At 36.8% G+C, this 27464-nt stretch overlaps 1 protein-coding gene across 1 annotated transcript in view; it reads left to right on the plus strand.

The window, feature by feature from the left end:
• BICC1 (BicC family RNA binding protein 1) overlaps window positions 1-27017 on the plus strand; it is a 229681-nt gene extending 202664 nt beyond the window's left edge. The window contains exons 10-21 of the mRNA XM_038411732.2: window positions 1478-1664; window positions 3634-3792; window positions 4186-4382; window positions 4650-4791; window positions 6560-6716; window positions 10024-10189; window positions 12371-12410; window positions 13048-13202; window positions 16283-16439; window positions 20304-20464; window positions 21383-21482; window positions 24119-27017. Of these exons, the coding sequence (XP_038267660.1) occupies window positions 1478-1664; window positions 3634-3792; window positions 4186-4382; window positions 4650-4791; window positions 6560-6716; window positions 10024-10189; window positions 12371-12410; window positions 13048-13202; window positions 16283-16439; window positions 20304-20464; window positions 21383-21482; window positions 24119-24249 (1752 nt within the window). The 3' untranslated portion in view covers window positions 24250-27017. The remainder of the gene's footprint in view (window positions 1-1477; window positions 1665-3633; window positions 3793-4185; window positions 4383-4649; window positions 4792-6559; window positions 6717-10023; window positions 10190-12370; window positions 12411-13047; window positions 13203-16282; window positions 16440-20303; window positions 20465-21382; window positions 21483-24118) is intronic.
• The last annotated feature ends 447 nt before the right edge of the window (window positions 27018-27464 follow it).

Raw genomic sequence — 27464 nt, forward strand, 5'->3', positions numbered from 1 at the left:
CAGATTGATTTGATTTCAGTGAAGCTGTACACATTAAGAGCAGAATTTGGCTCAATAGCTTTAAGCTGAGTAGTTTCCAATCAAAATGACTTTTTTCAATGAATTACAAAAATGTCTTCAGGTTGAGTATACTATACTATACTAGCTCTGTTCTACAGCAGGTTTTTTTTGTATTAAATATTTGACAAAATTTGGATCATCTGATTTGTGAGATGTAGCTCACGAAAGCTTATGCTCAAATAAATTTTAGTCTCTAGGGTGCCACAAGTACTCCTTTTCTTTTTGATTTGTCTAAGTGACTGATCCTGCAAACCCTTCATAGAAGATAACGGAAGTAGTCACAAGTAAAATTGCTCTTGAGTTGGTTTACAGGATTAAATCTTAAATCACAAAACTCCGTTATTTTTAACAATCTCTAGGCCTATTCTGATTGGCAAAAGAGAAGTCTTAGTTCATATCATTTTTTACAGCGTGTAATGGTTGAACTAAGGACTCCTGTCCTTTTAAACTGAGGACACCTGTCCTTAAACGTACCCAGTTCATCACTTTCAGATCCTTGTCCAATCCATTATGTATAAATGTTTGACAACAAACTGTAAAATGTCAGATGAATGTTCTGTTGTATCAGCAGCTTTGATTCTAAATGTAGGAACATTTCAAGTCAATAAAAGGGAATAATCATTTTCATTCCGTCCTCCTAGGCTCCTATATTGACTTTAATAGATAGCATTTAGTGCAAATAGAAAAGAGACATGTTTTTTGTTTATTGCATGAAGCATGTTTCTTGTAAATGTAATGGGAAGCAAACATGAGACTCCTATATCTAACAACCATCTCTCTTGGCTACCCTCTATAGAGCTTGGACGCTTACAGTAGCTGTTAGAAAGAACCATTCCATTATCCTAGTCAGGTCATAATTATCCTTCCTAACTTTATTAGCTTCTTTTAATTAAAAAAATGAACAATATTCCTGGGAAAGACTGTTTTAACTTTTAAAGATGAACAAAAACATTAAGAAAAATGTTCTAACCTTGCCACAAGCTGTTGAATGCCTGAAAAAGCACTAATGGATATCGTTTTTCTGCTATTTTAAGTTGTGTTCTGACTTTACTGCGGGGTATGTCTACACCGTTTGTAGACTATACTGGCATAATTGTTCTGGCATAGCCCCATAGTGTAGAAGCAGCCAGCAGTGACAGAGAAGGGGTTTATCTATCTGTGCAGGAACAGCCACCTCCCCAAACAAAGTTAGCTATGTCGACAGAAGCCCTCTTTCATTGACATACCGGCACCTACACTGGGGATTATGTCAGCAAAGCTATGTCAGTCACTGATGTGGTTTTTCATATCTCTGACCAGCATAGCTCTGCTGACATAACTTTTCAGTGTAGACTGTGGTTCTGAAGCACTATTGTAAGATTGTGTTTTCTGAAATTATATTATACCTTCATATCAATGTTTCATTTCTTTTTTGCAGTCTGTGATTGTAAAAAGTGTCGAACGAAATGCCTTAAATATGTATGAGGCAAGGAAACGTCTCCTGGGACTTGAAAGTAATGGAGTCACCATAGCAACAAATCCATCTACAATCTCATGCCCTGTTGCCCTCTCGTGTCCTGGTTTGGATATCTTGCCCGCAGCAGGATTAGGACTCACTGGACTTGGTATATACTTTACTCTTGCTTTATACTGTTTGAAATACAGTTCACACATATTGGGGAAAAAGAAAAGGAGTACTTGTGGCACCTTAGAGACTAACAAATTTATTTGAGCATAAGCTTTCGTGAGCTACGGTTCACTTCATCGGATGAAGTGAGCTATAGCTCACGAACCAAAAGCTTATGCTCAAATAAATTTTAGTCTCTAAGGTGCCAAAAGTACTTTTTTTTTTTTTTTTTTTTTTTTTTTTTTTTGCAAATACAGACTAACACGGCTGCTACTCTGAAACATATTGGGAGGTACATGACCTGCTATACTTTTGAATTATGAGTAGCATTAGGTGTTGGGAAATTCAAGGCCCACCTTTGACATTTCAGGAGTATTTGTCATTACAGAACATCCTCCAATGTTTTAGTAATGGGTAGTGGGAATAATTTCAGTGTATCCTCTGAAAGACGGAGAAGTTTAGACATTTGAAAACTAAACTCTTTATACATTAAGTTGAATGGGTAAAGGGAGGTACTCCTTTTCAGGTAGGGTAATACGTGAGAGAGATTATAAGTCAACTGTGGCACCCCATTTATGGCTTCAGAGAAACCTTTATCCAAATGAACCCCCTTACTCCTGGAGGTATTCTGACTTGTCAAATAGAAACTTAAGTGGTGAACTGGGAAAAGACTCCTTGACTACATGTAGGTAGTCTGCCATTTAACATTACTTAAAGATTAGCCTGGGGTAGCAGTAATACTTGTTTCTGACTGTAGTAACTAAATATTGAATTACACTGTTTCTTTAGAGATAAGGTGGATGAGGTAATAACTTTTATGTTACCAACTTCACTTGGTCCAATACAAGATATTACCTCACCCACCATATGTCTCTAATATGCTGGGACTGACACGGCTACAACAACACTATAAACAATATTCTTTCACTCATATGTTATTGGCACTTGTCTGTCAGTATAAAACCTAAGCCAGGAGTGTTTTATATTTTCCGTCTCTTTCTAGAAGAGAATTATTGTGCCATAAATAATCCAGGAAGGAATTAGCATTTTGTGTTTAAAAGCGATAACTGCTTGATCTCTTTGTTCACCAAAAATATGTATAAGCTTATGTATTATGTTTTTTTCCACATACTTGGGTTCTCAATCCTTCTCCATGCATGACCATCAGTGACAGGAAAGGGGTCAAACAAGTCATATTTTCTTTTGACTCACAATCCAGCAATCTTTTATGGTTGCATCCTAGAATCCATGCTTGTGTCTTGGAGTCTTGGCTTGTACCATCTGTTTACATTTTGATACCATGCTCCTCATCCATGATACTAGCCTTTTACAAATTTACAAAATGTGGGGAGTTTTGTGGATAAGTTGTGGATGTTGGATGGGGTTATGTTTTTTTAGGGATGATGAGGTTTGCTGATGGAGGGAGGCAGCACGGATATGCCCCTTTCTCTCTCCTTCCTCCTCCATGTTTGCATCACCCTATGTTCCAAGGAACGCACAGCTTAAAGAAAGTGAAGAGCTGGCTGTGAGGAGGGCTGTAAAGTAGCTGTTACCTCCTCATCACCCTTAAGCAATGCTTCCCAGAAACAATGGAGAGACATGAAAGGAAAGAGTGAGAAGCTGCTTTTGCTGGCTGTATGAGCGGCAGCAGCAGGCAGAGGCACTTAAGTACTGTAGTGGTGGGAGCCAAATTGATAGAAGGAGCAGAGATTCGCCTTCCTTTTGTTTAGATTACTCCTGCAGGTCCTAGCAGCCACTGGGTTTTGGTGATTCTCCTTGCCCCATTTGCATGTGCACACTTCAAAAATCCCTGTCCTAATTTGTGTGTATGCTCTCTCAGCAGAAATAGCACTGTAATTTTTTTAAGTATTTTAAAAATCAACACCAACACTTAATATAACCTTTTAAAAATGTTCTTTACAATTTCTGTATAAACAAATGCATAATGGATATAATTGTTTTGACAGGTCTTTTAGGTCCTACTGCCTTATCTGTCAACACCTCTACTGCTCCAAACTCTCTCTTGAATGCCCTTAATAGTTCTGTTAGTCCTCTACAGAGTCCAAGTTCAGGCACACCCAGCTCTACGTTATGGGCAACATCTCTGGCCAACACAAGTGCCACAGGTCAGTAGAAGTTAAATAGAAATGAAATTAGTTCTTAATTTTTCACTAGAAAGAAAATCAAAAAAGACAGACCCATTCATTCTTTAAAGTCTCTTACACTGAATAAGTCTTTTCTTCTATTTTCTTATAAATGCATAAATATCCAAATACTATGTAGATTTTTAAACTAACTTAATTGTGTTTTTATAATGTCACATGCAACTTTGTAGATTTAAAAAAAAAATGGGGAAAATGTCTTATCCAAAGTGTTAGATAGTACATTAAGTAATTGGGTTTGATTGGTCATTTTCAACATAATTGTAATTCAAGAATTTTATATAAAATTCCGCTTTTATTCAGCCTGATGTACTCAATTTGTCAGTGAACCAAAATATGGCTTCGTTTTTGTTAAAGGTTTTTCTGCTATACCACATCTGATGATACCATCTACTGCCCAAGCCGCTTTAACTAGTATTCTACTATCTGGAGTGCCTAATTATAGTCAGAACACTCCATCTCCGCCCCCTGGCTTGACTCCTGTTGACATCCATGTCAATGGCATGCAATCTGAGAACAAAAAAGGTTCAACTTCTTTAAACGGTCATGTAAAGGTAAGTGGCATGATGTTCGGTCTGGACAAGATGATCTCTGTTTGCAATGAGCTTCCTCTGAAAAAACTCTAGGAAAAAAACTTTGCTTTTATCTATTGTGACTCTTTAAGATCATTTATTTCAAATTGTAATAAAAATGCTCATAAAATGTAACTTGAAAAACGTTAAGCCAAATTATCCCACCTAGATCCAAATAAGAATCTTCTGCTTGCCTTAAATAAATCAGAAACCAAGATTTATTTAAACATGTTCTTGTCATAATTTCAGACATCAAATATCAAGTATGCTGCACTATCTGCCTCATCACTAGGAGAAAATGTGTTGAGCACAAACCGTAGTGATTCATCAAGGCAGACAAATAGTCATAGCACCTCAGAACAAGTGACCACCAAGTCAAATACAGCGGAAGGTAAGTTTTGGCATTTGACTTGTGTTCTTCTGGCTGGTAATGGTATTAGTTTGACAGTGTTTGTGCATTTTACAGACAAATTGTGAAAGGTAAGATTAATTTTTGAGTCAGCATTTTATTCTCAGCCACATTGGAGGAAAGCATGCCCCCCCCAATACATGTTGTCCAATGGATTACATATTGTCTGCACATAATAGTTGCACCACTTTATATTGGTAGTTAAAGTTAGTGTGGATGCAGCTAGACCGGTATAAATTGGCTTGCACCATATCTAGTTTATTCTCCTGTGGGAAGGGGAGTAAGCTGTGTCAGTGTAAGCACATTTGTAGTAGTATAAGTGCATCCGTGCACAGATATAACCATAGCAGTTAAAAACTCACCCCCTTAACCTACATAGTTCTACCGTTACTAAAACTGTTCTGTAGACTAGGCCTAACAGACATTGAATCATGGAACTTTTTTTGTGTGAGGGTCTGGTTAAACCTCGTTTGAAATGCTGCATACGATTCCAGTCAAGCCTGTTCAAGAAGAATAAATTCAGACTGGAACACATGCAGGGCTACTGGGATGATCGGGGAATGGAGAGCCTACCTTAAGAGAGGATAATAAAAGAGCTTGTCTTGTTTAGCCTAGCAAAACAAAGGCTGGCAGGGGATATGACTTCCCTTTCAAATACTTCAAGAGGGCAAACATTAGGAAGGGAGAATAGCTATTTCAGCTAATGGAAAATATTGGCACAAGAATAAATATGTATAAACTGGCCATAAATAAATTTAGGCTAGAAATTAAAAAGTTTCTAACCATAAGTGGAGTGAGGTTCTGGAACAGAATTCCAGATAAATTCATGACAAGGATTATAGGGCAGGGTTACTTGTGATAGTGGTAGGGGACAAAGACTGGACTTGATGACCAAGAGATCCTGGCCAGTTGGATGTTACTGTTTCAATGATTTAATTGATTAATTTAGTTCTTTAGCTCTTACAAATGAATTTAGTAACTTTGCATTTATTAAAAAAATCCACTCTTTTTTAAAAAAAAAAAAAAAAAAAAGCTATTAAACAAGATTGTGGCGACAGGCTACATTTCTCTCTAGTGAATACTGACGTCACGCAAAGCTAGTCTGTTCTCTTTTGTTAGGTTCATGGTCATCCTAATAATGACTTGACTTAAAACGTATGTACACCAGTAAAAAAGAAAAATATTTGAATAGTGAGTATTTAAACCAAAGATATTTGTGTGTTGTTCATTGCAAAAGCAATACTAGTTTCCAGTGGAGAAATTCTCAACTTGACATTTGGGCTAAGATTTTAAATAGTAACTGGTGATTTTTGGGTGCCTCAATTTTTGATTGCCCAGCTCAAAATTACCTTAAAAGCTTCTGGATTTTTAGAAAGTGGTGAGTATGCAGCTTCTGAAAATCATTCCCCTTAAGGTGTTTCAGACTGGTCCCAGAAACTGAAGTCATCCAAAATCACTAGTGACTTTCAACCTTGGGTAACTTGAAAAGATATCCATTAGTTTTATAGTACACATACTATGTGAATGTATGTTCCTAATTCTTTATGCATATATGAAGTGTAGTTGTGTGCTTTCTAACTTTGAGAACATTAGTACATCTTTAAATGTTAGCCCTTTATATGCTTTTATATGTGAAATAGTTTTAATTCTATGCAAATTATTGCTACTGATTTTCTAAATATACTGTACAGCAAAGGTATTGGTATATTAAAGGGTTTTATTTTACAGCTCTTTTTTCTTGGTCTTGTAGGCTGCAATGATGCTTTTGTAGAAGTGGGCATGCCAAGAAGTCCATCACATTCGGCAAATGCCAGTGATCTGAAGCAAATGATGAGTTCTTCCAAACAGTCCTGTACTAAGAGGCAAACAGTAGAATTACTGCAAGGAACCAAAAACTCTCATTTACAGTATGTTACGTTCATGAGTATAGAATCATAGAATTTAGAGATGGACCATAATATTTAGCATGTTCTTTGGGGGTGAGATGGGTGGTTCAGTCATTGATGAATATTGGAGAATTGGTTTAAATCGGATTAATTTTTAACCATATTTAATTTAATAAACTATTAGCTTTATAACGGTCCCTTTAAGTTGTTAATATTGTAAACATTTTTGACATCTAAGAATTCCTCCCTCTCCATCTGCCTTCCAGAAGTCCTTGCTTTCTCCAAGACTGGCTTCTCTGAGGAACTTTTTGTACATATAGTTCTGTAATATTTTGTGTGTGTTTTGTAATACCAGTAGATTTTCATAGCTGACTTTAATTTGCTGTGACAAATACAGTGCTTAAGATTTGTTTTCTTAGTGAAAAATAATCCTCTGGAAATACTGTTACATTTTCAAAGCTTGAATAAAGACAAAGTTTAAAAACAGAAAATTAGCAATGGAAAAAACCTTTTGAATCATTTTTCCAATGCAGGAATATTCCTTAGTACGTATATTGCTTAGTGTTTTCTCCAATGTATTTTTAGAAACTATTTTAGAAATAGAAATTAGAAATTAGAAATTTCTAATAGAAACTATTATTTCTATTTTTAGAAAAATTAGGACTGCCGATTAATCGCAGTTAACTTGCGCGATTGACTCAAAAAAATTAATCGCAATTAATCGCACTGTTAAACAATAGAATACCAATAGAAATTTATTAAATATTTTTGGATGTTTTCTGCTTTTTAAATTATATTGATTTCAGTGACAACACAGAATATAAAGTGTACAGTGCTCATTTTATATTTTATTACAAATATTTGCACTGTAAAAATTATCAAAGAAATAGTATTTTTCAGTTCACCTCATATAAGTACTGTAGTGCAATCTCTTTATCATGCAAGTGCAACTTACAAATGTAGGTGGGTATTTTTTTTGTTACATCACTGCACTCAAAAACAAAGCAATGTAAAAAATTTTTGCAGTGCTACTCAAAGTGGTGGTCCGCGGACTGGTGCCAGTCCGTGAGCCATCGGCTGCCGGTCTGCCCACACATTGGGGGGAAAAAAATTGCCGGTCCCCCACATCAGATAGCTTGAGAAGAAGCACTGCTTTAGAGCCTACAAGTCCACTCAGTCCTACTTCTTTTTCAACCACTCGGGAAGAGAAACAAGTTTGTTTAAATTTATGGGAGATAATGCTGCCAACTTCTTAATTACAGCGTCACCTGAATGTGAGAACAGGTGTTCACTTGGACATGTTGTAGCTGGCATCGCAAGATATTTACATGCCAGATGCATTAAAGAATTTTTTGCCTCTTCATCCTTCCGCCATTGTTCTAGAGGACATGCTTCCATGCTGATGACGCTCGTTAAAAAAAATGCGTTAATTAAATTTGTGACTGAGCTCCTTGGGGGAGAATTGTATGTCCCCTGCTGTGTTTTACCTGTGTTCTGCCATATGTTTCGTGTTATAGCAGTCTTGGATGATGACCCAGCACATGTTGTTCATTTTAAGAACGCTTTCACTGTAAATTTAACAAAATGTAAAAAAGATACCAATGTGAAATTTCTAAAGATAGCTAGAGCACTCAACCCAAGATTTAAGCATCTGAAGTGCTTTTCAAAATCTGTGATGGGTGAGATGTGGAGCATGCTTTCAGAAGAGCAACACTCTAGTGCGGAAACTACAAAACCCAAACCACCGAAAAAGAAAATCAACCTTCTGCTGGTGGCATCTGATTCAGATTATGAAAATGAACATGCGTCGGTCCACACTGCTTTGGATCGTTCTCGAGCAGAACCTGTCATCTGGAATGGTGGTTGAAGCATCAAAGGATATATGAATCTTTAACACATCTGGCATGTAAATATCTTGCGATACCAGCTACAACAGTGCCATGCAAGCGCCCTTTCTCCCTTTTAGGTGACATTGTAAACAAGAAGTGGGCAGCATTATCTCCTGCTAATTGTAATCAAAGTTGTTAATCTGAGCGATTTGGCTGAACAGGAAGTAGGACTGATTGGACTTGTATGCTCTAAAGTTTTACATTGTTTTATTTTTTTAATGCAGGGTTTTTTGTACATAATTCTACATTTGTAAGTTCAGCTTTCATGGTAAAGAGATTGCACTACAGTACTTGTATAAGGTGAATTGAAAAATACTATTTCTTTTGTTTTTTACAGTGCAAATATTTGTAATAAAAATAAATATGAAGTAATCACTGTACACTTTGTATTCTGTATTGTAATTGAAATCAATATATTTGACAATGTAGAAAACATCCAAAAATATTTAAATAAATGTTATCTATTATTGTTTAACAGTGCGATTCATTGCAATAAATTTTTTAAATCACTTGACAGCCCTCGAAATAATTCCCTCATTCAGCCTAAATTTTAATTTTCTCAGCTTATTTATTTTGATTTATAATGATAGTTGCTTCTACCCAGTAGTCTCAGTATATATATTTCATTCTAGTTACACAGCTTTGGAACTTCCTGGACAAATCCTGCTGATCAAATTCAAGTATCTAGACTTACTAATTTTAAATATAAATGTTTGTTTAAAATGTTTTTGTTTGATTCAAAATCCAGGCAGTCTATCTGGGGTACTTTTCTTATTAGGCATTCTTTAGAAATCTAAAGTACAATTGCTTTTCTGTTCCTCAAAGTAAGCGGAAGACTATAGCTAAAGTTTGAAGAGAAAAGTTGGTAATACCAGATGCTTTTGTAAGTAAGTGGGACTGAAGTTGTAAAGAGGTGGTTTTCCCTTGCCTTGCTTCTGATCACAATTCACTTTAATGACCATAAGCTGCAAGGCATTTCGGTTTTCTGGGGAGAAGGGGGAACTTGGAGCATTTTCTAAGGCTTCACTTGAAACTCTCTCTTTTTGGCAATTCAGGGAATTCAAGTTTAATTTTGATTCTACTGAGGGTAAACTAGATCAACAAAAATATCTGAATTGGAGAAAAAATGGAATCTGCTGGGGAAACTATTAATGAAATCCCAGAAAAACATGTAGCCATGGAAAATAAAGAAGTGAGTGTGAAGACGCATTATCTTTAGTTAACACAGCAACAGGTGTGTCTGAAAAGAAAAGTTGATGCCTTAGAAAAAGTTTCTTAAAAATGTAATGTGTACAGGTTTTTCTTCAGATTTGCTATCAACTTTCTAGCGAGAGTAGTTCATTTATTCATTGCACTGAATGTTCATTGTTTAAAACAAAGAGTAGTGATTTGAAATCGTTACAGATAATTCTGAAGAACAACTGCCTTTATTTTTCCAGCACCACAGAGAGGTTGCTTTCTGATACTGAGCTGAGTGCTTCTGAAAGTCCAGTTGCTGATAAAAAAGCTCCTGGTAGTGAACGAGCAGCGGAGAGGGCAGCAGCTGCCCAACAGAATTCTGAAAGAGTGCGCCTTGTTCCACAGTCGTCATATGTAAATATGCAGGTACCTATTGATACACCCAAATCTAGTGCATTGTTACCATTGAGAAATGTCCAATGAAATGAAGTGACTGGCTTGGCTGGCTACATGACTTTGTCAATATTTGGATTGTGGACAAAAGCATTGAACAGTGTTACCCCTTCAATTTCCTCCCACAACATGGTGCATTTTCAAACTGATAATGTAAAGCATAAATATGAGCTTACATCTAATGTAAGATAAAGACGAATTAAACTGAACCTAGGAATATGAGAAGATGCAGAAGTTGCACAGTTATCTGTCTTCTCTCCAACCCTTCTCTCAGTTCTTTTAGGCTGAATCCAGTTACCAGTTGATTATAAGAGGCATTGCCTGATAATAGCAAAAAACAATATGTGTAAAAAATGTTTTTTAGACTTTCTTTGTGGAGGTTTCTAGGCTTTTTTGGCTGTATGTGGATTTTAGATATTTTGTGACATGATTTGATGGAGAGAATTATGCAGCCTTCTCAAGTAGGCAATCAAATACATTTGTGACTTTTGTAGAACTTTCCTATCTAATTGGATTTATCCAATCACATTCTTGTATATGCACTCCAAAGGAAGTATTAGAGAGCAACAAAACCTGCTATTCAAACACACAAATCTCCTGAATATTCTTCTCAAAATTCTGATAAAAGAATAAATGTAATACAAATATAAGTAGGGAATAAACTTAATTTCATAGAAATGTAGGTCTGGAAGAGACATGAAGAGAGGTCATCTAGTACATATCCCTTGCTGAGTAAGAATTAAGTATATGTAGACGATCTCTGCAGATGCTCGTCTAACCTGTTATTTAAAATGTCCAGTTACAGGGATTGTACAACCTCCCAAGATAATCTGTTCCAATAATTAACTGTCTTGATAGTTAGAAAGATTTTCCTAATATCTAAGCTAAATCTCTCTTGTTCGCTGTGTGTGTGTGTGTGTGTGTGGACACACATGTAAAAATGTCATGGCTTTGAGAAGAGACATGTTGTTCATAGAAATGCTACTTGAGACTTTTCATAAGACTTGTCAACATACATTTGTTTCTTTATGTCTGTTAGTGAAGTCCTGCCTGTGGTTTTTGTCTACACAGGGTCATTGTACATGTGTTTTGTCTACACAGGGACACCAGCAGAGCTATATTGGTATAATTATACTGTTATAGTTATGCCAGTGTAACTCCCTGTGTGGACATCCTTATTTCAGAATAAGAGTGCCTTTTTCCAGTTTAGTTTATTTCACTTTGAAAGTGGTATAAGGCAAAATGGAAAAAAGCTCTCTTATACCAGAATAAGTGTGTCCGCACAGGGGTTATACTGGCATAAAGTTAGCAGTATCGTCATACCAGTATAGTTCTTCTGGTAAATTTCTCTCTATAGATGAGCCATTTACATAGGCTTCTGTGGAAAATAGATAGTCAATCACTGCTTGAGATTCAAAGCGTTCACCTTTACCATGACCAAAGTTCTAGTTTTTCAAGAGGAAAAAAATACCTTTGGATCATTCCAAAGCCCTGCACAACATCAGATATCCCTTTACTAATCAGACTCTGCAAAATAATGCCTTTTGCAATGCATATTTGAGTGAACAGATTTACTCATCTGTAATGGAAAGAACAAGTGTAATTTACTAAAGAATTAGCATTATAATGAGCTGTATAATGACATGTTTTCCTGTACTACATCAAGATATTTTTCTGAATAAGAGAATTTAAAATGAAGATGGAAAAGAATCTAATCTGTAAAGGGTATATAGTCCAGAGAACTTTGTGCAGAAAATTACTACTTAGTGTACTTGTTTAATTATCTGTTTTCCTATTATAATTATGACTTGTTTCCTCTAGAGTTTTAAATACTTCGTCAACAGACAATTTAGAAAAAAAAGTCTCAAGTAATGCCTTGTAAAAACACTACCTATGCAGACTTCACATACTGCTACAACTCACATGAAAGTGGAAGAGAACAATTTACAGTACTAATTAGCTAGTTTTGATGAATGTTTTATGTATGTCAGGCTTTCATTGGACTACTGTTACATTGTTGTGCGGTGCTTAACATTCTTCCTAGATGAATTAATGGACCATGATCAAAACCTTTGTTTTTAGAAAGAGCTGTGCCCGGGAATGACATTTACTTAGAGCAGCAATTAAGACATTTTGTGTCTCTTTAATTTTTAGGCATTTGACTATGAACAGAAGAAGCTATTAGCAACCAAAGGTATGCAAAGAAACAGTGACTTCTAACATGCATCTTTTTGTCAGTACGCTGGTCAAATAATATTTCTAAGGTTCAGTTTTGCAGTTTTTATATGTTTTTAGCTAAAATGAAAAGTTGATAAGTACAATGAACTCAATGTATTTCTGTCAAATGTATTTTGGGGATATTTTGATACTAGTTTATAGAATATTATTAGTACAAATTCAGAAGTTACATGGTAGTTACATTATTAGTAGTATATAGACTCCTAGTAACACTATAGATCTGAAACCTTCTGGTATTTGTAATAACCTTGGGGATGAATTAGTATCAGACTAATTTTAACAAGCACATTGCAACTCATTTGGAAAATGTTTGCTTTTTTCTTTAAACATCATGGACCTGATTCTCTTCACTTCCTTCTGCACAGTGTTTACTACTCTCTAGCTTCAATAGACTTACTCCTGTCTTACAGTGGTTTAAGAAAGGGTGGGAATCAGGCCCCATTGCAGATCTGAGATGCTGAGAATGTACTGTTCTGTGGGTTAATGAGATCCATTTGTGTCCAGAATGTCAATATTTGGCCTGAAAGATGCATTTATCTGTCAATGCACTGAGCTTAATGCTTATAAATGTCTTTTTCTTTGTATTTTTTAAGCTATGTTAAAGAAGCCTGTTGTAACAGAAGTGAGAACTCCGACAAATACATGGAGTGGTCTAGGATTCTCCAAATCTATGCCTGCAGAAACAATCAAGGAACTAAGAAGAGCTAATCATGTATCATACAAGCCGTCTATGACCACTACGTATGAAGTATGTAAAATTACAGAACATTTTAAATATGTTTTCAGTAAATTGTATAGGTATTTCTTAAACTTCAATGTGTATATGTTTGTACAAGACAATCTTGTAAATGAGATTCTTAACAGCATTAGTGCTTGCAGATATCACATAATCTCTTCCAGCAAAAAGCTCCTTGTATCTGGGAATGCTGGGAATATCAAGTCCATCCATAGAATAATGGGAATTCCATTGTTAATCTTCAGTTTTTAAAAAAATCTGTTCCCAACAATTGCTCTTGTGGAACAAATTAAGAACAACACAGGAGTGGGATGATTTGGTTCAATGCATCAGTAAAGGGAAGCAGTATCTTACACCACTCGTTGAAATCTAGCCTAGATTGGTTGCTATGTTTCATGAGGGAAAAAACAAAACATTCCTTTAGTATGAAAGTAAACTGTAATATAGCTTGCTGCGGGTCAGTAGAGTGACGTTTGTGAGTACAAGGGGTGCAGTTCAAACTCCATTTTGTCCCTGGGAGTTGCTGCACTGGGATTCACTCCTGTGCAAGGAGAGTGGCATCTTATCCCTTAGGGCCTCTGCTGGGAAAGAGCAGCTGTAAACTTCACAGAGGGCTTACTAGAAGGCCTAAAGTCAGAGAAGGCCCTGTCCTCTGCTTAAACTCCATTATTTGTAGTAATTCTGACATTGTTTTGCATTGCATTATGCTGTTGTAACCCTGTCTAGCCCTACCAAAGCCTACCTCTTCTTTATTTCCACCCTCATTCATGTTGTCTAAATTCTAGGTGGGTGGGCTCCTTGGGCAGGGACCTTGACTGACCTGGGAGGCACCTTCCCATACTTCTTTGGGTGCAGTACATATATTAAACCACAATAAAGGTGTGGCATGGAGCTTCCCCTTTGGCATGCATAAAGTTTAACATATGTCTTTCAGATACATGTGGTAGGTTTGCAGTATTGAATGTGTAAGCCAGAAACACAGAAGAAGAAGAAAAATTGTAAAGCAAAACTCAACGCCAATTTTCTGATAAAATGTACTGCTAACGTTACTTCTCAGCTATCAGACTGATTTGTCTTTGTATATTTGTTAAGCTGTTTCCCATTTTCTCCAAACCATTATACGCTCTCTGTTTCTACAAGTTTATTAGCAGAGACATTATTCCAGAAGAAAAAGGGTTTGTGCCTTAGTCACTTGGAGTCTGACCAGGAACAAACCACATCCTCAGCTCTTTCAACTGCTAAACTCTTATTTTTACAATGACTCCAGTTCCCAGTTTGGTATGTGCTGTTATGCAAACATCTGGGGAAAATAAAAATCCTACATCTCTTGTAATATATTCCCTGCTTCCCTTTGGCAGTTTTCAAGACTTTGTTATTCATATCAGAAAGCACTGCTGGTCACTTTACCCCTTACGTTTTTATTCTTGATGTGGCCCAGAAGGGATATGCTGAAGAACTGCTCTTCAGTAAATAGCAATTGTCTTGATATCCAGTGCTAACATTTGGGAAATCCATTTGCAAACTAAGCTCACTGGGCACATTTGTTTCTCCCTGTGATATTTTACTTTGTGTTTTATTTCCCAGCATTGCTAGCTCACATTTTATTGTATCACAACTTGTAATCATCACCTTGGTCAGACATATTGTAGATAGTCCTTTATTTTCTTTTAAAACAGACTTGGTTTCTGTCCCTTCTTTCACTCCATATTCACCATACTGTCCACCAACCTAATTTGTCCACCTGGAAAATAGTTCTTCTTTTCTTTCCAGTAATGGCAGTAATCCTCTGTCATTTTAAATGTATTAAGGAACAGCTCTATTAAACTCCTATGATCCTTCGTGCTTTTTGTTAGAAAGGGTTGGTGAAGCTGGTGGGAATAAGCAAAATAGTGCTAGTTTGGAAGGCTTACAGGAGTAAGACTGCACAATAGTAAAACATAATACCTGTCACTTCTACTCTTTGCTTTGGTCTTGTTCTCTTCTACAGTTCCAATTAACTCATTCACTCATCACACTTTTTAATATCTGAGAAGCTCTATAAAAGATAAACTCAAGAGAGAAGGTTTCATCTGGAGCTTTGTGAAAATGTACCCTTTTCGCCAGTCAGGCTTCACCCCATGCATAGTTCATGTATACTGTGGCTACTGTAAAACAAAACAAACACAAAAATGTCAACCTTTACCAGCCCTTATACCATCCAATTCCAGATACTGAAACAGGAATTAACTGCAGCATCTCAGATTCTACTGTCTAGTTAATTACAGGTTTCAGAGTAGCAGCTGTGTTAGTCTGTATTCACAAAAAGAAAAGGAGTACTTGTGACATCTGATGAAGTGTAGCTCACAAAAGCTTATGCTTACATAAATTTGTTAGTCTCTAAGGTGCCACAAGTACTCCTTTCCTTTTTGTCTGTTTAATGTTGGTTTCAGAGTAGCAGCCGTGTTAGTCTGTATCCGCAAAAAGAATAGGAGGACTTGTGGCACCTTAGAGACTAATAAATTTATTTGAGCATAAGCTTTTGTGAGCTGCAGTTTACTTCATCGGATTCAATCTCCCCACTGTATTTTCCACTGAATGCATCTGATGAAGTGAGCTGTAGCTCACGAAAGCTTATGCTCAAATAAATTTGTTAGTCTCTAAGGTGCCACAAGTACTCATTTTCTTTTTGTGGTTAATGTTGGTAATTTCTGACGTATTAATGTAAACAATCAAATTTAATGTGTAGACTGCAATTAGTACTGAGGTAATCTGGGCTACTTGTATGTTACTTCGAGATGCTAGGTAGATAAGCTGTGAGAGAGGAAGAGACCATAGAAAAATTTTTATGACAAAAGGTTAAGAATATAGACCATTTTGATATGAAGCTAGTGTTTTTTAAAAAGTAACTTCTGCTTAAACTTATTACAAAAACAGCAGTTCTTTCTAAATGCATAAATTGTAATAATTAGTTGGTTCATATTTAACTGCAGGCAGGATATTTAAAATTGTTGAAAAGCTGTTGTGTTTAACTGTGCTGCTTCAGAGAAACACACTGTAATTTGACAGTTAAACACTTCTGTTTCTGCAGTAATTTTCCTTGTGGTCTCTTGCAGGGTTCATCAATGTGTCTCTCACGTTCCAGCAGTCGGGAACATTTGGGAAGTGGTAGTGAATCTGATAACTGGAGAGATCGTAATGGTATCGGTCCCTCAGCTCATAGTGAATTTGTCTCGTCAATTGGCAGCCCCAAGCGGAAACAAAACAAATCAAGTAAGTAATATCTTGTCAATGCATTTCATCAGGAAATATAATCATAGTATTTGGGAGATTAAATTTCGATTTAATTCTGGGGTCCTGAATTTTTAAAACTAATGTTAAGTATTTACCTTAAAGAATTGAAAATACTTAATTGTGTTAACGATTTTTTTTATGTTTGAAAAAGTATAAAGTAACAAAAATCTGTATAATACCAAGTAAAATGTTAAAAAAAAAAAAAAAAAAAAAAATTCAAATGTAAAACGTTGAAGGTAAATAATACAGTATAGCCGTTTTTTTTTAAGCGCCTTGCTATCTTCTTTTCTGTGAAAGTTTCTGTGAAAACAGAGTTTAAAAGAGCTCATCCCTGGATGCTCATGATTCTGCTGTGTTATCCAGATACTGCAAAATACTAGCTGAATCTGACGAAAGTTATGACATCTTCCAGCTGCCATCCTTTGATGAATTTTAAGGCATAATTGTATTGATTTTTAAGTAGGGCCACCAATACATTTGGCACGGCCTGGCAGATTGCACTGTCCACCTGTTTCCTTGGATCCAGCCTGCAAATCTTGCAAAGATTTTTTTAAACAGATTTTAAACCAGTTTTCTATGAAAATTGTTTTACACCCTAAAGCAGTTTGCACCTAGTCTCAGTCTTTTATGAATAGATTGATCTTTTTTTTTTTTTTTTGCCAGGAGAGAGGAAGGGGTGGAGCAAGAAAGTGAAGAATGGGAGATTTAGATTTATAATAAGTTGCATTACTGTTGTGGGGTGGGGTTGATGAGGACAGAAATATTCTGCTGTTCTTTGTTTTAATTATTTTTGTATTATGGTTTTTCTTAATCCGTGCTAAAAGGCCTAAATCCCAGATAATGCATTCAGTAAGAATTGCACGTTTTTAGAAGAAATAGTTTAACTTAAAGAAGGAAATGTTGTTGCTCTTTCCTAGCATTTTTAATCATTCACATGCTATTAATGCAGTGATGAATTACTGCGTATGGTATTTCTACGGTGAACATAATAAAAATGAGCTTAATAGTTTATCTTCAGTATCAAGCTCACATAGTGTCTTGAAGTCAGTTGTTTACACAGGGAAGTCCTAGTGTAATCAAAATGATAAAACAAATGCATTTAATCCTTTCTTAAACTTTAATAAGACAGTAGCCTTTAAGTCTAAAAGCTGCTCAGTCCATAGAAGCAGTAGCTTCTTTCTCAGAGCCTGAAACGTCTGCAAAAATGTACTTCTTTTCGTTTTGATTTAAAAAAAAAAAGTCTTTCTTCCCCACACTTGACTGATAAGCCTTTTATGGTCAATATGTGACAAAAAGGGTACAGTAACTGTGTGTCCTGGATTGTGCTGTTTGAGATCTACAAACTTGAAATGTAATTTTAATCCTTCACTTTTACTAATTGACACATTGTACAAATCTTCTTCAAAAACTTGGGCCCATCCAGTAAAATTATCTAAGGTTCCAACTTTATCTTTTCTAAAATACATTCACAGTTCAGTAGATAAGAGAACAAAGACTTACTGAGCACGAAAGCGTTCTACTTTTTATAGCCAGGTAAGTCCTCAGGAGGCAGCAGCCAGTCTAGCTGAGGGAGTCATTTCATCTCGCTCTCCTGACTCTGACATCAGTCCTGGGGGCAGGGCCTGTGGCCTCCCAAGATAACAGCTCAGTGAAATTAATGGCATATAAAAATAACTATGGTAATACAAGGGGATATAATTGCACACTTTGCTTGTGAGCTATACTACTATGTGCTACAGTGTGCACCATGTGGCTCCAGCTCCTTTGTTACAGGCAACACTGGTACTAATGGACCTCGTTTTCAATTGTTTACAACTTTGCCAAAATTAAATTGTTCAGGCTGAAATTCTCCATGCCAGGTGTCTGCCTCAGGAGCTGTGGGAAGTGAGAAACTAAAAGAGGCAGGAGCATAGGGGATGAATAGAGGCAGGAGCCAGGTTGGTGCAGGGAAGGGGATAGAATCTGTAAGCAGATAGTGGATAGTGGGGACCATGGACACGAGCAATAGGTAAGATGGAAGTAGCAATAGGTAAGGGTGTAAGAGCAGAAGAGAACCAGGAAGGTACTGGGCAGAAGGATCTATAATTATTAACATATTCCCTACAGAACTTAATTGAACACAGGATTCTTGAGTCTCATCATTCCTCTGCTATCTAGCAAATAGCTGTAAACGCCACTGGCAATGTATCTCATTGCCCTCTAATAGGAGGTCCACATAGAAGATACCAGCCTTCTATTGCTTCCAGTTACTCTTATCAGCTCAAGCTCATGGCGGAGGACTGTGCTGTGGATCTCCCTGCTCATGACCTATATGGGGGTCAATACAGTTCCACATAATGGAATTTTTATAACACGTTATGTTCAGAACTCAGCTCCAATCCCCTTTAGTTGCAGTTTCGAGTGCTCAGCATGTCTGCAAATCAGATCTCGGATATCTGAAACTGGATAGCCAGAAAATGAGTGTGACAAAGTGGCAATGTAAAAATTCTGGTTTACATGACTTGCCCAATTTTCTGCATGTGGCCATTTTATCTTTCTCATTTTCTGGGTATCCAGTTTGAGACACCTGAGGCTCTGATTTGCAGAAGTGCTGAGCACTCACAGGAGCAGCTAAAGTTGAGAAGAGCTGTGTTTTTAAACATTTAAAGTACTAAAAATTGTGCTGAAAAATCAAGCATTAAAAATCAGGCATAATATCAAATTGGGCATGCAAAATTAGTTCACACTTCGGGTCTTCATCACCTGTTTCTTGTGTGTAAAATGAGGATAATATAACCACCTCATCTCATGGGATAATGTCTGTAAAGCACAAAGATGGTACAATGAAACCATCATAGAAAAGCTCGGGTAGAAATTAATAATTCTGCATTCAGTGTAGGATTTGGATGGTGTGCAGTAAATAACTGCACACCATGGGACCACATGCTGGATAATGAGGGCAAAAAGAAATATTAAAAAGCTGACCAGTCTGTGCATTGAATAAGGCAGGAATAGAAAAAATGGCATGTTAGCATGTAAAGACTGTATCATAATTCATGTACAAAAAGGGAACCACATTAAGTTTGTACAACTGTAATTGTGGTATTTACTAAGTTTTGAGTGCTTGACTTAGCAACCTTCATGGATTTTTAATGTAGTTTTGAGGGATGTGATATTTATTCAGGTAGTCCAAATATTTCCAAAACTACTATTTTAACAAACAAACAAAAAGGTGGAGTAGTTGCTAGATCACATGGCTATCTTTAGCAGAAGAAGCCACAGGATTCCATCCCTAGCCAAACCTAAAGGAGCTGCCTACATTTGTATAGGGAGCCGTGGAGGCAGGGAGGAGGCGCGTGTGCAGTTGCCTTCTCCAGCATTGGATAGACTGGAGGGGAAATAGAGACCTGATTCTCCCTCCGCCTTTATGTATATTAAGCTCTGAGCCCCATCCCCATTAAAGTTAATTAAGGTGAAGCCTTAATCTCCCCACTGTATTTTCCACCGAATGCATCCGATCAAATAAATTTGTTAGTCTCTAAGGTGCCACAAGTACTCCTTTTTTGCGAATACAGACTAACACGGCTGCTACTCTGAAAGGTGAAGCCTGTGTCCTTTTCATTCTCCTACATGCCCTAATCAATAATAATAAGGTATATTCTGAAAACAGCCAGTAGAGTTTCATTAACAAAAAGTTCATTTGAAATTCAGCTGGTTTCTATAGATTGCTGTTCTATTAAACAACTGAATGGAATATTCCACTAAACAATAGAATTTGAGGTAATTTGGCGGTTAAAACATTTAATTAAAAAATGCTGTTTCAAGTGATTGAAACATCAAGTGTACATCCTTTTTGCCTTTCAGCTGAACATTATCTCAGCAGCAGTAATTACATGGATTGCATATCCTCGCTGACCGGAAGCAATGGCTGTAACCTGAACAGTTTGTTTAAGGGGTCTGATCTGCCTGAGCTGTTCAGTAAACTCGGTTTGGGCAAATACACTGATGTATTCCAGCAACAAGAGGTCAGTCTTTTTAAGAGGCATCTTAGTTTTTACTGTGTATTTCACAACCCTTTGTGTATCTCCTGAGTGAAATCGCTGTCTCTCCTAGCTGCAGTATTTTCACTGACAATTCTATCAAAGCTGTTCAGTCCTTGAATTTAGAAATGACCATTCTCAATCCTTGGTAACTAAGTAACCATAACTCAATCCTAACTAAACAGATTTCCACTAAATTATCTTGACATATTAATAACATATTAAGCATGTGTTTGTTAATAAGGATATTTATGCACACACCACGTGTGTTGTGAAAGGCCATGTCCTTGAATTCACTTAAAGGGGGTTTTCACCAACTGTCTGCTATCACACATTCTGTTGTGGTTTATTGCTGTTAATATTAATAATTATGTTTGAAATAAACTTTCCTTCCATAGAGATCAGTGATTAGATCTAAGATTCCCATTTACATTTACAGTAATTTGGGAAAATAGACTCTTATGTGCAATTAAGTATCATTAACCAACATAATCTTACATGCTTCTGTAAAAATGATACCTTTACTTTTTAGTCTCTTTATTTGTCTTAAATAAGAGAACTAAAACAAGAAGGTATCTGTGTAGTCAAGGGTTGCTACATATATGACACTTCTGATACCTATTTCCATTTTTTCCTCATTTTTCTGCCATTTTAATTTTAGCAACTGTCATTGATTGGAATTTGGTAATTGTTGGTTTTATAGGCATAATAAAATGAGTTTGTAGAATAAATGTAAAAAAAAAAAGTTAAAGGAAACGTTTTTAGAGGCTACTGGCACCACACTTATGGCTAATATTTTGTGGGGAGTAATTCTCAATACAGGAAGAAAATGGTTGCCTATAGATTGTGGGTTTGTGTGTTGTGTGAATTACCCATTTTAATTTGCTTTGTTTTTGTTCATAGATTGACCTTCAGACCTTCCTTACTCTCACAGATCAAGATTTGAAAGAGCTAGGAATTACTACTTTTGGTGCCAGACGGAAAATGCTGCTTGCAATCTCAGGTGAATAAAAAGCATTTAACATATACATGATTATAAATGTCATGATTTAAAAATATACTGTACCAAAAATATATTGTACTTTTTCCCTTGGTCAGTTGGATTGTTTTGGTTTGAATAGTCATTAGAGCAGCTCAAAGGAACTGTATCGGACAGAGAATCTGACCCATAGAGAACACGTCTTACCAGCCACTCCTCATAATAAAAAGGCAGTTTTTAAATTTTGAGAGACTGTAAGAACTGTATAGCTTCCACACATCAAATGGGATTCCAGCTGCATAGTGTTGTATTGTACTATTTAATACTATTTTACTATTTAAATACTATTACTATTGTACTATTAAGGTTAGAGCTGGGCAGACAAAGGCAATTCCATTTTGCAAAGGAGTTCAAAGAAAATTTTCAAAATTCCCTGCAAAAGAGAATAGAGCTTGGGGACACTGACTCCAAGACAGTCCATCTGGCACGCTGTCCTGAACCTGGGGATCCTGGGAACTCTGCCTATTAAGCAACAGTAAGATTGAGGGCCAAGACTTCCATGCTCTCATTCCCTATCACCTCACCAGGTTGACTGCTGAGGAGCCAGGAAAGTGAGCTGGTAGGTAATAGGCAGGTTTGCGATGGAAACCTGCCTGACAGGCCTTCCTAATGTCTGTTGGAACTTCACCTGAGTTGAACAATCTGTGCAAAACATTTCCATTTCAACAAATGGACAAATTCTGGTGGAAAAAATGGTTTGCTGGATTTTTTTCCAGCCAGCTGTAATTCAGATGTCTTTTATATCTTACTACAATAAAGGAAAATCAAAGTACCACTTTTGAAGATGCACAATAGGATAGCAATGACCAACTTGAACTTGTTCAAGGGACTGGAATGGCATAAAATTTCATTTCATATATTGCATAGAATTATGTTTGCGATTCCTCTTTTCCTTACAGTGAATCTTTTTAAATCCAAGATTAAGTTTTTCTTCTCATATTTTGTGGAGCATGGCAGATTTTTTTTCGTAATTTGCTGATGTCATTCATGAATGAATTTCAAATTATGGCTTAAAGAGGGTAAATGAGTAATGTATTCAGATAAACAGTAGAACTCATCAAAAGTCTGTCTGAATCACTGGCAGCGAAGATTATACTTATATTGGAGAAAATTGTTCGCTATAACAAGGGGACTGGGAAAAGTGCTTTGTATGAGTGATGACCTTACTGCAGGGGTGGGCAAACTTTTTGGCCCGAGGGCCGCATCGAGTTTTGGAAATTGTATGGAGGGCCGGTTTAGGGAGGCTGTGCCTCACCAAACAGCTAGGCATGTCCTGGCCCCTGCCCGGATCTCCCCTTCCCGTGCTTCTCGCCTCCACACACACACACACACACACACACACACACCAGTCTCCTGCCCCATCCACCCCGCAACTCCCTGTCCCCTGACCACCCTCGGAACCCCTTCCCCTGACTGCCCCCCTGCCACCCCATCCAACCCCTCCTCTCCTTCCTGACTCCCCCCCAGGACCCTTACTCCCATTCAACCCCCCTGTTCCCCACCCTCTGACCACCCCACCCCGTCCCCACCCCCCCGAACTCGCCGCCCTCTATCCAACCCCCACTGCTCCCTGCCCCCTTACCGCACTGCCTGGAGCACCAGTGGCAGGAGCCCAGCTGGAGCCAGCCATGCACCATGCAGCACAGAGCACAAGGTCAGACCAGGCTCTGCAGCTGTGTTGCCCCAGGAGTGCGCTGCCCCGAGCACTGTGCCGGCGGCATGGCGTGGTGAGGCTGTGGGGGAGCGGAGACAGCAGGGGAGGGGCCGGGGACTAGCCTCCTGGGTCAGGAGCTCAAGGGCCAGGCAAGAGGGTCCCGTGGGCCGTAGTTTGCCCATCTCTGCTCTACTGAGAGGTTTACACATAGATCTGAATAACAGCCCCTTCGCCTATATTTTATTGGAGGTGGCAGGTACTTATTATAAAAACATTACTAATGTGTTAAAAAATAACCAATGTGCTTTGGGGAAATAATTATGTCCAACTTCAGTTATTTATAGTTAGTATACATCATGGTATGTCACATCAGATTATATAATGTTGTGCACAATGCTGTTCAGTATGTGATGTGCACATAATGCATTTCCTTTTTGTGAAGAATTTGCAGGCTTTGAACAGAATTTTTTAAGCACTCCAGCTGGGATCATTTCATCATTTTTAGGATGGTTTTGCCTTTTTGTTTAGAATTTGTATACAAAAGATTTTGGCAAAACATTATCTTTTCAGGCATTATGCTTAATCCTAGAAACCCCTCAAATAAGAGGATTAATTTCAAACTTAATTTGCCCGGAAATAAATATGGCCCTCCTCTGCATCAAAGCACTAGCATGGCACCATCGTTGAACTCAGAATTGCAGAAATTTATGACAATACCCTGTGTTTAGCCTGAACAATAATTATTGATAGAATTTCACAGCATTCTTAGTGTCCTGACCAAATACCAACTTGGGTAATGTCTGTTTCTCTAAACTCCCTTTGCAGTTTTCAATTGGAGCTGTGGTTCCCCACTTCTAATGTAATAATGAAATTGCATTATTCAGAGTAGTTTTGCTCCTGAATCATCTCCCAATATTAAAATCCAAATCTGCTGTTTTCCATCTAGAACTGAATAAAAACCGAAGAAAGCTATTTGATCCATCAAATGTACGTGCCTCATTCCTGGAAGGTGGAGCTAGTGGAAGACTGCCACGTCAGTATCACTCGGACATTGCTAGTGTCAGTGGTCGCTGGTAGCACTAAATTGTGGCTCACAAAGTGAATTGTAAAGATGGACTTGCCAATCCTGTGGACAGCTTTCACTGCACACCACCCTCTGCACTTTGGGAGTTTGGGTATCAAGGACCAAAGCATTTTGTCTGCACAAGTACTTGTGCCAAAAAAAAAAAAGAGAGAGAGAGAAGACACTTGTCTGTCATTTTTCAGAACACCAAATGTGGATTATGTTTTACTCTTGTAGATTGGACAGTATTTGCAATAATAATAATAATAATATAGGGTTCTTTGTTTAGTATTTTATTACCTATAACTATAATGTATGCACTGAATTTTTACTTTGTTGAATGAAGGAAAAATGAAGAGCTGGGATGCCAGAGAGCATAACTTTTGGTTTTATCAAGATGGAATTTTCTGGTACTGCTTAAAATAATTATTGAGGTCTTTCTGCACTTTACATGTTCTGTTTTCTTATCCTGTGGGAATTATTTTCTCTTTCATTTCCATATAAAATATTGTGTTGGCACTAATCAAATTTTGTCAGGTGATCCTGCAATAGTCAAATCTCCTCACTATAATGGTACTAGGAATCAGTCTTTATGTAGATTTTTTTTTCTATAAATATCTGAGGAAATGTTCTAAAATCAAACCACTTGCAAGTGGACCAGTCCTATTATCTCTTTATGAAGCAGCCTAGATCTGCTTACAATGAAACTTGTTCACTGTAACAGATGCAATGAAAGACCAAAATGGACCTTGCAATATTAACCCTTTGCAGTCGTCATATTTAACTGCTGCCTGAAATGCTGAAACTGATTTTAATGGTTCTTTCGAAGCAAAGGGCTATTTTTAGTATACTGCCACTAAAGGACATTTATTTATATAAAACTTTTCTTTTTAGACTCTATACACCTACAATATGCATCAGTTTAAACTGAGATCTACTAAAGATTTATGGTAGAAAATGAAAGGCATTCATCAAACTAGAGCTGTGGGCCACCAGTTTGATTAAACAGACAACTAATCTAATTTGACAAGACAGCACTGTTGCCATTTATTATGTGAAGCATATTACTTACATGACTATGCATGCAGCAATTAAGCACCATTCATGAAATAGCTGTAATAGCATCTCTTTTGTTTAATTTAGATTTGTGATCATCAGCTATGGAAGTATTTAAAACTCCAAGATGAACTATTTCTGAAAGAAGTTATATTCAACAAAGAGTCCATGTTATAAATGGTTAGAGCTAACTATTGCGTTCTCATACTGTGAAAGTCCAAAAAATCTGGCAATACTATTTCTGTGTCTTTTCAGATGTCTTGTTATGGATTGATGAAGGGTTCTCAAATAATGAAGGAAATCATAAAGTGCCTCTTTTTCTGCAATGAAATATGAAGTTTCCAAACATTAATTTGTTGAAAAGCATTTCCCTAGGAAATATTGTGACTTACTTGTACTGTAATGTATTATTTATGTTCAGTGTACAAGCCTTTTAAGATGGACATAAACCAGTGTCAAGTGCTCTTAACAGAAGGCATTAGAATAACTATTTACAGTAGTTGGTTTTTATGCAAAAATAGGGTGAGAAATAGTTTTGACACTTTCTGTGTATACATCTTCTAAGGTGAGGAAAAAAATCAGTTTTATGAGAAATTTGCACACAAAGGGAATTTTAAGAGGTAATTGCTTTGAGGATTTAGATGATGAAGCAGTAATAAAATGACGTGTTGCAATCAGCAAAAATTAACTGCTCAGTATGGGGTTCAGCCATATCCACTTAATGGTGTATAGTGGAATAATTTTCACTGCAAATAAAATAGCAGCTAACTCTTTCAGTGTTTAATATTGCAGGACAATGCAGTTTGCAAACACAGAGCTGTAAGCAACAAAGTTGTTCCCAAATTCTATGAAAATATTGGATATTTGTGTGTATAATTCAGGCACGCTCAACTTTATCAAACAACTATGGAAGCTTAAAGCGCTGATCCTGGAAATAATTACTCTTCTGCTTATTTTTATACTTTTGTGAGTAGTCCCATTGACATGAGATTACTTACTTGTTTAAAGTTGAGCACTTGTGGGCTTGCAAGACCTAGGTTTGAAAATCAAGTCTTATATGAACTTGTGTGCTTAGTTTTACATAATATTTTAAAAGTAGATTAAACCCTTAGCAAATCCACTTAGACATTTGCCTACTTAGTTTGTGTAATTTTTTAAGTTCAAACACTTTACTTCCGCAAAAACTCCACGTCGCATTCTTTCATTTTTTTATAAATACGTAACATGCAGTTTGACAGTATTACATCTGAAAGCTGAAATTCTTGCAATATTAAGTTGATGTGGTCTTTTGCTGAGCAGTGCTTATATCATCTATTACCAAAGTGAAGAATTTCCGAGTAAGAACCTTATTTTCAGTAGGGCTGCACACAAAACACACACACTGGAAAACATTTTTCTCACTTCTTTTAATTCCATGAAGGGAATATGACAATGCAATATACAGTGTTGTCAGTGTTGTATTATGCACAAAATATTTGACTTGCTAGATTAAAATGTTAGTTTTAAAGCTGTGCCTTAATAGTGACCAGTTATCTGTAAATACAGAGCAGATACAGATTGTATTTTTGTGGGTTGTCCTTTTAGTGATTTTTTTAAAATGAAAGGTGGAATTAAAAATATTAAAAATGGGAATTTTTTCAAAACTAATCAATTGTTATATGGAAAAAAATAAATGTATGTAACCCCCTGGTATTCTGTTTGGTAAGTTAAATAGTTTTTATTTTGACCCAGGTCCAGATGTGGTTGCGTGTTAATGAGACATCAAAACTATTCTCCCCATATTGAAACATATGTTTCTTTTCTGTATTTTCCCACCATGTTAGCCATTACTGATTGTTCCAGAATTCGTTTTATATCATAAACGGTGTTTGTCTCTGGCTTTTAATTTTGAGGGCAGTAGTGACTAAACAGGTTGTAGTATTAACTAATTTGGGTTATCTGAAGTCCAGTTCTTAACAGGTTGTAATGGCTTACTCTTAGCTTACAAGAGCTAGGGTTTAGTTTAGTTATTTCAGGCACCAGCAATTTTAGATCTAGTCACCAGGACTGTTCATTTGTTTCTGCATTATGGCCCTTGTAGTATCCCTGACAATGGAGAAGAGACAGGACTCAGGTGTAGTAAGTAGTAGATATTCTTTATTTGGGGTGCTAGACACAACCATTGTAGCTCTCT

Source organism: Dermochelys coriacea, chromosome 7, assembly GCF_009764565.3.
Source record: "Dermochelys coriacea isolate rDerCor1 chromosome 7, rDerCor1.pri.v4, whole genome shotgun sequence".
Classification (NCBI taxonomy): domain Eukaryota; kingdom Metazoa; phylum Chordata; order Testudines; family Dermochelyidae; genus Dermochelys; species Dermochelys coriacea.